Genomic DNA, 11,995 nt, shown 5'->3' with positions numbered 1-11,995 from the left:
GACTTCTTCGATTGAAAACAACTTAGCACGCGATTTCTTACACACAAGTACAAGACTTATGCATAAAAAGACAAGTCCTTTCACCTTTATGACATAGATCAAGGGATTATGTCAAGGACATGTCCTTTTCAACCAAGAGCAACCGGGTAAAAAGGAATTCGGTGGGTATTGTCCACATTTTAAACTTTTGGAGCCAAATCTCAGTCAACAAGTCAAAGTATTGAGTCACTAAATGATGGTTTTCGAGCAGACCACTTAGGGTTTCACTGTTATCAGTGAAACCTAAGTGGTTTTCTAGCAAATTTGAAACCAGATGGAGGGTTTTCGAGCAAGCTGTATGTGACAAGAAAACCCAAGTTTTTTTATTTTAAGACTGAGTTAAACATGATTTGATGGCAAGCTTTTTATGAATTAAGTAGATTTAACACTTTCAAACATGCTTAACACATATAGAGCAAGTTTGGACAAGCATGAGTCGATTAAACCATGTTTTAAGCACCAAAAAGTTAAGGAACTAAGCATGGCAGCAGAGACATGTTCTTGAGTACATGAATATGAATTATAAACTAGTTTTAACAGATATCATCATGTAACACAGCCATTATTAACATATACATCGTTTTAAGAAGTTATAGCATGTTAATTACCTCTACAACACATCAAAAAGTCAACAGATTAGAGAGAGTTTCAAGCTTTTACACATAAACCTTTTCACACACTTAACAAACTGAAATATTATGACTTAGATTCATATTTGATTAAGCAAAAATTAACAGATTTCAAGCATGTAGGTTCGATGTAATTGTCAAAACAAGCAGAAAATTGATAAACAAGTCGAGTTATCGTGATACCTAAACCGAAGAACACACAACACTTCAAAACACGAATCAAGAGGCTTCAATCATTGGATCTACAAGCAAGATAACAACTCTTGCTCTGATACCAATCGTTAGTCCCTATCGAGCCTATACCGATAGGTTTCTTGGTGATTATGTGGGTTAGAGGTATTAGTTAGTATGAACACTTGAGAGAGAGAACAAGATAAATGTGAAAGTGTAAAATAGATAACTAGTTCACAAAATGGTGGGGAGGTTGTTTATATATGACAACCTCCCTAGTTACATGTCTTACAAAAGTTATCATGGTAAAAAAAGGCAAATACAAGATATTACAATAATAAAACCGTACGCCATTACATAAATACATAAACTAATGTCAACATAACCTCATTCATTCGACATCACGTTTTGGATACTTGACCTACGATTACTCTGAAAAGAAAACTTACGGTAACATGTATGTTCCATGAACATAAACCTTTCAAAGCCATATTATGGCCTTTTTATGCTTAAACCAACAATGGTTGACTCGTTTTAACCACCCTTCTGCAGATCATCGTCTCTATTAGGGTTATTCACGGTAAATCAGGCCAAGGAGTTAAAGCCACCAAGTACTTAAACACTCACACTTTGCAATCAACGTATATCCAAACCATACATTGGATACACGTTTGATCAAATGGTGCCATCAGTAGGACCATAATAGAATTGCATGAAGGTTTGTCAGTTATACTTGTTGAACTTACAAACCTTCAGTTTTTTTTTTTTTTGTGTTTTGTAACAGGGTAACGATCGAAAGTACGATGGCAGGAAGTCATAATTCTGGAAAAAATCAACCACCCCGTTCCAAGCAAACTGGATTGACAGGGCCAAAGTAGAATACGGATAAAACTCCTGCTAAGAACAAAGCACCGAAAACAGGGACTAGCAACGTCAAAGAGACGACGACGTCGTCGTCAGCCACTGTTCCTTCAACATTGCATGAAGAACAACATGAATCGCCACCACCTTACTATGATGTGGAACTCACTCCGCTCACGCATGTGCGGTCTATATTCATATATTCCACTTCAGATTCAATAGTTATCGCAAGGTTTACTATGACCCCTATAAGCGCATACGAATATGTAGCTGGGAAAGGCATTGACGTAGGGAGCCCAACTGGTGTGGAGACCCCGAGCTGCATATCGCGCGTCGTCTCCTATTCCTAAGTTTTGAGATTTAATGACGTCGAACCTTGTATCGGGGCGTGCTACTAGTTCTTCGAGTGGAAGCAAGAAAAATAATCAAGATGACTTGTTGATATTATTGACTCAAGCTGAAAACGCAAAATATGCCCAGGCATTCGGGAGAGGCCGTCCGTGTGTATACATACTTTGTAGTTAAAAAAACTATATATCGAGCCGTCGCAAAAAGGACCCGCATGTAAAAAATCAGCGACACCGCCGGGAATGAAACCATCCTATGTATGTATGTACGTACGTACGTACATATGTATGTATGTACGTACGTACGTATGTATGTATGTATCTATGTATGTATGTGTGTGTGTGTGTGTGTCTATATATATATATATATATATATATATATATATATATATATATATATATATATATATATATATATATATATATATATATATATAACCTAAAAAAAACTCTTTTTGCAGCTTTGAAGAAGATTGTTATCGTCGACAAAAGTCGTCTGCTCAAGTCATGTTCACTCCTTAGGAAAAACAAGCCACGGCGTATTAAAAAAACAAATGTTACAGAAAAGAAGGACGCAATCAAGCAACGCGCAACCATGTTGGCGAATTTCAGTTTTGCTTCGTACAACACTTTAGGGAGAAAAAATTTGTTGTGGTATTTTTGTTTTTTATTTATTTAGTGTTTTTTTTCAGTCCGAGCTTTCTTGATTTCGTCGTTCGAAATATAAAAGTTTAGGGTTGACCTAAAGTTTATTGCTTAATGATCAAGTTTATATTATTCGAGGGAAGATATACTTTTGATTGTGAATAATGTGGGTTTAAGTATCTTAGGATCTAACACTCCATTATGGTTACCGTGAATAACCCGGATCGATATGATGATATCGATGGGGTTGTTAGATGTCTAGTCCACCATTGATAACCTTCATCGATCAATGGCTCATACGTTGTCATCGTAAAAGGCTGACCTAGAAACCCTTAAGATGAAAGCTACATAAACATTCGATCATATGTAATGAATCCGATATAGTAATAGCTACGTAAGGTGTTGTGTGGTTTATGGAGGCCCGGAGTTTATGTTTACAGGAAAAACCTAATTCTATAACCATCCAAACTAACTTAATCCCTTACATAACAAACCTCCAATAATATCGACTTCAAATATGGAAAGTATCATGTCCAGACTTGGATATGATTTATCAACCGACTTCGGAGGATGCCCACGCATCACGCATGCACATGGATACCACGTGTGCCTATAGATTTGGTCAACTGGTATGCAATAAATGACAATCTTGTGCACTAATTTAGTAATTTACCTTATTTATAGTAATTTACCTTATTTACTGCATATGAGCACAATCATCTTCGTGAAATTCGCATACACGGATATGCGCATGATTACAAGATTCAAGTTGAAATTCCTTGTTAGAAAAAAATAACTCACTTTGCACTCACAAGTAACAACTCTAACTAATTATAACAACGTATATGAATCAAATTGAAGACTAGATCGGCGGGGAAGTAAACGTTCCCTTGAGCAATCCGGTGGCTATGTGTCTATAGGCCGTCTCAGTTAGGTGCATTCCATCCCAGTTTGCATAACTAGATGGATCGTTGCACGCTTCAGACCCTTCGTAACCACATCTTGCCGTAAAATTGAAATTGTACGGTCCACCTCCACCACAACATGCACTTAAAGCTCCATTCATGAGTCCTACAAGTGTAACCAACAGTATATTACTGTAATGTAATGAATAGCGGCTAAACAATATTACTGAATTCCTTCAATTAGTATTCAATTTAACAATCTCTTTTCACTGGTAATATTTAATATCTATTGTGAAAAGTAAAAATAAAATGGAATCCTTTATCTCTATACAGTAAGGTAAGAAAACAAATCCATTTTCCCTATACAGATATGTAAAAAAGAAAATCCCAAGTGCAACTAGAAGCATGTCTATGTAAACAATGAGCTGTAAACTAAAGTCTCATTGTGGTGGAGCATATAAACATTTTATAAAATGCTAATTATGTAAAAGCGTACTTACCAAGATGAAGCGGTATGTGGAATAAGTCCTTTGCAGCGCTATAGTAGTCTGCGTAAATGATTCGAGCTTGTGGGTACTTTTGGCTTACTTTCTCCAAAGCTAGCTTAAGTTGCGCGTTATGATATCTTGCGAAAGCATTGTGTGACTTCAAACATCCGTTTACATCGTAGGCTGTTCTATTTTGGGTTTGAAACAAGGTTAGGTAAGTTGACAAGCATCCGACTGGAAAATTCCCTGGCACCAACAACTCCTTTGCTCCTTGTTCGATCAACATCTGTCAAACATTTAATTTTATGGTTTCATCATATTTTTAATGTGATGTTTTAAATTAAATACTTACACTGGTGCCAGTGACGATTGATCCCACAACGTAAGGTACCATTCGTTTTAGATCCTCAATTGTTGCGCCAGCAAAAATTGCATGATCATAGTCGTTACTACCGATCTCTCCCACTACAAATAAAGATTTCCTGAAATAGTCATCACACTCTGCAGTAATTTAAAATTAAAAAACAGCAGTGGCATATGTATATTCATAAATAAATAAAAGGTTACACCGTATATGATTGTACCGAAATTATATTTTATTGAAGAATAATTTTTTTTTTGTCTTAGAGTGACCGTTAACACGGACTAACTCTTTCCCTGACTGAACTAATGTGTTAATCTTAGTAAGTTAGTCAAATATATACCTTGTTTAGTAGTGCAGATGGTTTGTTTAAGACTGTTGAACCAGCCCAACTGAGTGCTTAATGAATAATTTGTCCACAGAGTCTGTCCCATTCCTAGATAATAGAAAAACTTTGGATCAAGTGCAGTAGCTCCAGCAACAGCAAAATTAACTCCATGATCACCTTTCGAGTTTAAGCTTTCGTTAACCTCAAGATATGGTGGTAGATATGGTACACCATATTCCTCAACTAAGTAAAGAAAAAAAAAATTATATTATTCATACAATTATATAATAAACATGATATATAGAGCAGGGAATTGAACTAATAAGTAAACATTGTATATACCGATGAAATCTATAATTAGGCGCCCGTTGGAGCAACGACCCGTTGCGTTATGAAAAAAAGTTTCGCCGTATGGAAGGTTTCGAATTACTGCATTTGCATGTGCTCCTGAATGCAGGAAGTTTCCGGTATCAGCAATGGAGTCACCAAAGCTATAGATTTTGTCATATTTTAATGGAACTGAAGCGGAAAATATTGTATGGACACTTAAGAAATGAAATAGTATATGCACCATGTTCATTTTTTTACAAAATAATTACTGAAATGAAATGTTTTTTATTGTATTTTGAAAGCTACAAGTAAATATAATAGAAATAATGATGATAACATATGGAAATAGTTATTGTAATCCTCCTTGGCAACTACCTGAGAGTTAAACTGAAATTTATTAAGTTAACCTACCAATCTAACTATACTTGATCCACAATAATGTCAATATAGCTTAATAGTGCTATTTTGTCCCGAACCCATTTTGACCTGAACCCGTTTTGACCCGGTTACCCAAACTTGACCTCCCACCCGTTTTGACACTTATAATCCAAAATTCCAACTTAAATCAGTGTTTTTTTTACGTAATTTTAAGGAAACGTGTATGTCAATATAGCTTAATTTCATAATAATCATCTTAAGGAAACATTGTCTTTAGTATGTACCCTTTAATATAGCTAAATAGTTGTTGGATGATAAATTGCTTTAACATTCAACGGATATAATTTTGAACCATATTTAAATTTAAATATTGAAGACAAAAGCATGCATATCAGCATATGTCTCTGTTTCCCCCCAAAACAATGTTTCCTAACCTACTTTGACAGCTATATCAACCATCAACCTTGAGGCCGAAATAAATACCCCTTCAAGTAAAATTAAGAAAAATTTTGTTGATGTTAATATTTGATTAATTTCAGACATTAATATCCCTGCATAACTTAATGGACTAGTAGTTATGCGTTGACATTGAGTTTGGGCCAGTAAAGCTAATTAGCGTTTATGTGGGCCACTCGCAACCGGCCCAGGATATGTAACAAAGCTAAAAAACATTTAGGATTGGGCCCATTTACAAAACTCCGGTTAATCCACTTTTTGATTTCTCATATTCAAACGCCTTTAATGTTGGCTGATTAATTTCTGTGTTTTTGCCGTGAAAGAGAAAAGTTCCAGTAAGTATTACATAGTTCAGACTCGACGACCTTTGGCCTATCGGTATTGAGGACCGCCTCTAACCTTGAGGTCATGAGTTCGAGTTCTGTTTAGAACATTATTCGTGTAAAATTATGTAGGGTGCGTGAACTTGCCGTTCTAAAGAAAACATATTTCAGACTCAAAATGCAGTATACACAAATGCACAGGCTTCTGCAAATGGTGCCAAAAACAAAAAACAAAACTCTGGTCTATGGTGAAGTAAATATCGCACAACCTTATAAAGTAATATAATCCTCACAAAGATATAGTGGTTGGCGTCTTTGTCTTGATTTTCACATGGTGAGTCCCAGCTTCAAAGGTACCAGATACCATTGAGTTATTGTTACATTGGTATTATCAACACATCTTGAGGTGGTCAAGGAAATCGCCAAAAAGAATCAAGACATAACTCGGTTAAGCCGCGTATATCTAAGTAGAAACACTTACCTATGCCCGGTAGCCGGAACAGGAAACACTTTCTTTGTTTTACTTGTAAAGTAGTACAAGCTCTAAATTCCAATTGCAAAAATAATAGACACGTAACTATAGACTTTTAACTTCATGCATGTATAACTAACAAAATTCATCAAAATTGCTATGTGTGAGTCTATCAAATGATTAAATGGTTTATCATAAGATTAGATGTAATGTAATGGGCCAGTCCTCCAAATCAAATCAACACATATTAGTTTAAAGATTTTGCATAATGATCAATTCTAACTTCTGTGTTGGAAAATCAACTTAGTTTGCATTCACAAGTAGTCTAAATATTTATTGCAACTTAGAAGCTAGATCCAACTCTAAGACTAGATTGGTTGGGAAGTGAAACTTCCCTTGAGAACCCCAGTGGCTATGTGCCTATAGGCTGTCTCGGTTAGGTGCATCCCATCCCAATTTGCATAAGTAGATGGATCCTTGCACGGTTTGGACCCTACGTGACCACATCGTGCCGTATTATTGAAATTGTATGGTCCTCCCCCACCACAACAAGCACTTAAAGCTCCATTCTTGAGTCCTATACATCATAATAAAACAATATAATCTTGTTCAAATCTAGTGTAATCAATATTAATAATGTTTATACTATGATGAATAGCACCTCAAATCTACATAAATAATGAATACAAGTGACATCATAGATCGATACCCTTAGATCATCTTCAATGCGTGCAATAACTAAATAACATAATTATTATGAGGAACGCGATTTGTGCAAATAATGTGTAATAATAATCATGCATATGGTGTTATCATGTACATTAATTAATAAAGTATTTTGTGTTGTGCGTTAAAATTATCTCCCTAATTATTAACTTAAACATTTTACTTAATTTGGTTCTTTATAACTTGGTTCTATATATTTTTTAAAGTTATGCTTTTAAAAAAATAGTTTCCAAGTGAATTAAAACATATTTTGAGAGGTAAATGTACAATGTAAATATATATACATAATGTCTTTTAAGAGAACTAGATAAATTAAAGTTACACTAACAATGACCATTCACCTAACATTGTATACACAATGAGCTGTAAAGGTCCCATTGTTGTTAATGTTCAACTAGTCACACATATGTATGATCTACATACAGTTGAACATTTAAAGATGAGATTAAATGCATATATGCCACGTGTGTATTACCGAGATGGTGTGGGATGTGGAATAATTCTTTAGCCGCGCCATAGTAGTCAGCATAAATGATTCGAGCTTGTGGGTACTTTTGCCTTAGTTTCTCCAAAGCTAGCTTAAGCTGAGTGTTGTGATATTTTGAAAAATCATTGTGTGATTTTAAACAACCGTTTGCATCGTAGGCTGATTTGTCTTGAGATCCAAACGAGCTTAAGAAAGCGGCCCAGCATCCGACTGGGAAATTCCCTGGCACCACCAACTCCTTCGCACCTTCTTCGATCAACATCTGTTAAACATTTATTCATTCAAGTACAATAATTTCAAAATCTGTCAAACATATTTGTTTCAACGATGGTTATTTCATGAAAACGTAACATGTGGACCATTTGCCCACACTTCTAATGTAATTGTCTCTGCGTTTTCATAATTCTACTATCTCAAACATACATAGATGCCCAAAAAATGTATGTAACAACTACAACAAACTTCGTAATTTGTGAACTTTTTAAATGAACATTAATTTGGCCCCTAAATATGTGACATGTAATGGATGCGAGAAAAAATATCGTGTCAAAAATTTGAAGTGTATAAAAATATGATGTCAAAATTTGGGGACAAAATTGTTCGTTTCGTCCCTGTGTTTTTTACTTTTTGCCCGTTTCATCCCTGTGTTTTATTTTCTACATTTTTCATCCTTAAAATAATTTTAAAGTCCCAATTTCATCCCTCACCGTAACAAAAGTTAACTGAGTCGGTTAAAAATATTCACGGGGACTATCCACGTAAACTTTAAATAATTAAATTACAAAAATCAATTTCTCTTCATCTGTCTATGTCTTAAATTACAAAAAACAATTTCTTCTTCGTCTATGTCTGGCAAATACATACAAATAATCTTTAACAACGGTTCAATCCTACAAAATCAATTTCTCAATTTCAAAAGATAAACCTTTCTGTTTTCGTTATGGCTGCCGGTTCAGATGGTATTGTTTTTGTTCAATACCGACAATTGATTACAATAATTACTTAATTCTACCTGCAATTATGCATTTTAGGTTCCCTAGTCACATGAATCAGTAATAAAAAGGTCAAATTTGCAATTGTATGCTTCTAGATAATGTAATTCTGACTCTATATAAATTAAGCTTCCAAAACTTGCTATTGTATGTATATTGTGAGTTCTCATCAGTAACGATGTTTTTTTTACATATTCTTCTTCTCTTTGATTGTTTGGACAAGAACAACATCAAGAACCCGCAACTTTTTCTCTCTCCAAACTAAACTCTTTTGCAGGTTCCAATATTGAACAATCCATTTCTAATACCAAATCAAAAACGACATCTAATCAACTAAGAAATCGTCAATTAGTGGTGAAAACAATTAGAATTAGGAAGCAGATATTAGTTCAATATTTTTTTTTTCTTTGTTCTCTTCACAACTCAGTTCTGTACCAGATCTAAATTTGTATTTAATAGATATTTACGGATATAAAATTGTATTTTATGTGGATAGTCCCTGTGAATAGTTTTAACGGACTCAGTTAATCTTCGTTAAGTGAGGGATGAAATTGAGACTTTAAAATGCTTTTATGGATGAAAAATGCCAAACATAAAATATAGGGATGAAACGGACAAAAAGTGAAAAATTGAGACTTTAAAATGCTTTTAGGGATGAAATATGCCAAACATAAAATATAGTGATATTAAGTATTTGACACTTTAAAGTGTCGTTGGGTTTTCATTTTGACGTTTTTAGGTGTCAAAAACTTTGTGAGTTGTCAAAAATATGTCAAATTGTTCAGGTTTTAAAGCGTTAAAAATAATGTAAGTGACAATAAATGAAACTTTTTGTATTGAACTGAGTTTATTTGTAAATAAAATGTCATATACGCGAATATACTTACACCGGTGGCAGTGACGATAGTTCCTACAACGAATGGTACCATTCTTTTTAAATCGTTAATGGTAGTGCCAACAAAAAATGCGTAATTGTAGTCATTACCACCAATCTCCCCCACAATAAATAGTGATTTCTTGAAATAGCGATCGCACTCTGCAATCACCAAAATTCAAGTCCTCTCATAGTTTATTTGCAGGACAACCTTTGAGGGTCCAACTAATACAAACTGATTATATATTTCCCACCATATTAAAAAAAATAAAATAAATAAATAAATAAATAAAAAGAAAGATTGTATTGTACTATATACTAATATTTAAGATTTGACCCACTAAACAGTCTCTACTTCTGTCCCAGTATGATAATTAAATATATACATTAATGGTGGTTACATACCATGTTTGGTTGTGCAGACTGTTTGTTTCATCTTCTTGAACCAACCCAACTGAGTGCTTAATGAATTATTGGTCCAAAGAGTCCTTCCCATGCCTTTATCGTAGAAGAACTTTGGATCAAGTGCAGTAGCTCCAGCAACAGCGAAATTAACTCCATGATCGCCTTTCGACTTTAAGCTTTCAATGATCTCAAGATACGGTGGTAGGTATGGTACGCCATATTCTTCAGCTACATTTAGTTATAGTCACATAAAAAACACAATTATAGAGTATGCACACAAGTAAAATGATAGATAAGAGTAACATAGGAGCTTAATTCTATTAATATATACCGATGAAATCAATAATTAGGCGGCCATTGGAGCAACGACCCGTTGCATGATGAAAAAAAGTTTCGCCGTAAGGAAGGCTTCCAATGACTGGATTTGTAAGTGCTCCGGAATGGAGGAAGTTTCCTGTATCAGCAATGGAGTCACCAAAGCTAAAGATTTTGTCGTATTTTAATGAAATTGAAGCAGAAACAATTGTAAAGACACAGGAGGAAAGAAATAGTAGAGGTTTCACCATGTTCATTATTATTTCACAAATGAATTATTGAAATGAAATGTTTCTTTTTGTATATGCAAATGTTAATGTTATGTAATGTCCTTTGGAAACTACTCTAGATTTAATTAGTGAAGCTATTAATTCATTTGTTTGTACTTGACACACAATAACGGTCAATTACATGAATCAGAATATGTGGAGGTGACCCTTTTAAAAGTATTATATAATTTTGGTTAGATTTATTAGAGAGTTTTCCTTAATGTCAATTGAGTTAACATTCATGGAATAATATTTTGAATCATATTCATTAAGGATAAACATAACAAAAGTGTAATATAAAGCATGTATTATCAGTGTTCCATAAGGGTTATTGATATATTAGACAGCAAATTTGATAAATCCATGAAAAATAAGGCAATGATTGGTTGTATTGTACGACTTGTCAATGCATATGTTTGATGGAGTTATCAAATTTGGATGGTGGAATATCAACAACCATGATATATCTACCTTGACGGCTTTAAAGAGTCCTAACCTACGTCAGCACTTAACACTAGTTTATTTATTTTTTTTGGCGAAAATATTAATATATATATAATAGAACAAAGAACCGGTGGAACAATATTGAGCAGATCATACGATCTGTTGTGGAGAACTTGGTCACAAACGACCAAAACTCATTGACTATCGCTCAGTTCGTTCAAAACAATATGAACTACAACATTGAAATACTGAGCGAGCACTATTGAAATTACAATTGAAAGAGTGTAAAAACAACCACCGCCTAAGCCTAAAACATACATAAAACTCCGACCCCGTATCTAACCCCGCAACATCACTCCTCAGAAACCGCAAAATTAAACCATTCACCGGGCAACCCAAAAACACCTAACCCGAGGCCTATTTACCGAAGTCAATAAAATCAACAACGCCGGTAACAACACCAAGCCCTCTAACAGACCTGATGACGGGATAAATGGAATGAAGGAACCAACCTAGCAGCAACCGAACAGAACCATATGCAGAGCCAAATCGTAAAGGAACCGGACCATCTCCACCAAATTTTCAAAGTTTTATACTTTTTATGACCCGTAAAACTACAAGTTTATTAAACATACAAAAAGTGAGTTGAATAAAGGTAATAAAAAGTATCATTAAAAAAGATGGAGAATATAACATATGCATAACAAAGTTATAATAAACAATACAAACTTATAACTTACAATCAATTAA

At 34.3% G+C, this 11,995-nt stretch overlaps 2 protein-coding genes across 2 annotated transcripts; both read right to left on the bottom strand.

Moving 5' to 3' along the window:
- Positions 1-3,476: 3,476 nt before the first annotated feature.
- On the bottom strand, positions 3,477-5,451 carry LOC139871058 (GDSL esterase/lipase At5g45910-like). Its single transcript, XM_071858805.1, has 5 exons — positions 5,117-5,451; positions 4,790-5,017; positions 4,438-4,586; positions 4,098-4,371; positions 3,477-3,763 (listed from the first exon to the last, which is right to left on the bottom strand). The coding sequence occupies exons 1-5, from the start codon at positions 5,352-5,354 to the stop codon at positions 3,555-3,557; spliced, it is 1,098 nt and encodes a 365-aa protein (XP_071714906.1). The 5' UTR covers positions 5,355-5,451; the 3' UTR covers positions 3,477-3,554.
- Positions 5,452-6,945: 1,494 nt separating this feature from the next.
- LOC139871051 (GDSL esterase/lipase At5g45910-like) lies at positions 6,946-10,828 on the bottom strand. The gene is made up of 5 exons (XM_071858801.1): positions 10,549-10,828; positions 10,218-10,445; positions 9,826-9,974; positions 7,935-8,208; positions 6,946-7,310 (listed from the first exon to the last, which is right to left on the bottom strand). The coding sequence occupies exons 1-5, from the start codon at positions 10,787-10,789 to the stop codon at positions 7,102-7,104; spliced, it is 1,101 nt and encodes a 366-aa protein (XP_071714902.1). The 5' UTR covers positions 10,790-10,828; the 3' UTR covers positions 6,946-7,101.
- Positions 10,829-11,995: the final 1,167 nt, after the last annotated feature.

This window comes from Rutidosis leptorrhynchoides, chromosome 1 (assembly GCF_046630445.1).
Source record: "Rutidosis leptorrhynchoides isolate AG116_Rl617_1_P2 chromosome 1, CSIRO_AGI_Rlap_v1, whole genome shotgun sequence".
Taxonomy (NCBI): domain Eukaryota; kingdom Viridiplantae; phylum Streptophyta; class Magnoliopsida; order Asterales; family Asteraceae; genus Rutidosis; species Rutidosis leptorrhynchoides.
This window is presented reverse-complemented; position numbering and strand designations above follow the sequence as displayed.

Excerpts from the sequence above, each read along its gene's own strand:
- LOC139871058 (XM_071858805.1), bottom strand. The coding sequence starts at position 5,354 with ATGAACATGGTGCATATACTATTTCATTTCTTAAGTGTCCATACAATA. Across the intron at positions 4,587-4,789 it reads CATCTGCACTACTAAACAAG|AGTGTGATGACTATTTCAGG; the intron begins GTATATATTTGA and ends AAATTACTGCAG. Across the intron at positions 3,764-4,097 it reads CCACATACCGCTTCATCTTG|GACTCATGAATGGAGCTTTA; the intron begins GTAAGTACGCTT and ends TTACACTTGTAG.
- LOC139871051 (XM_071858801.1), bottom strand. The coding sequence starts at position 10,789 with ATGAACATGGTGAAACCTCTACTATTTCTTTCCTCCTGTGTCTTTACA. Across the intron at positions 9,975-10,217 it reads AGTCTGCACAACCAAACATG|AGTGCGATCGCTATTTCAAG; the intron begins GTATGTAACCAC and ends TGGTGATTGCAG. Across the intron at positions 8,209-9,825 it reads CTATCGTCACTGCCACCGGT|ATGTTGATCGAAGAAGGTGC; the intron begins GTAAGTATATTC and ends AATGTTTAACAG.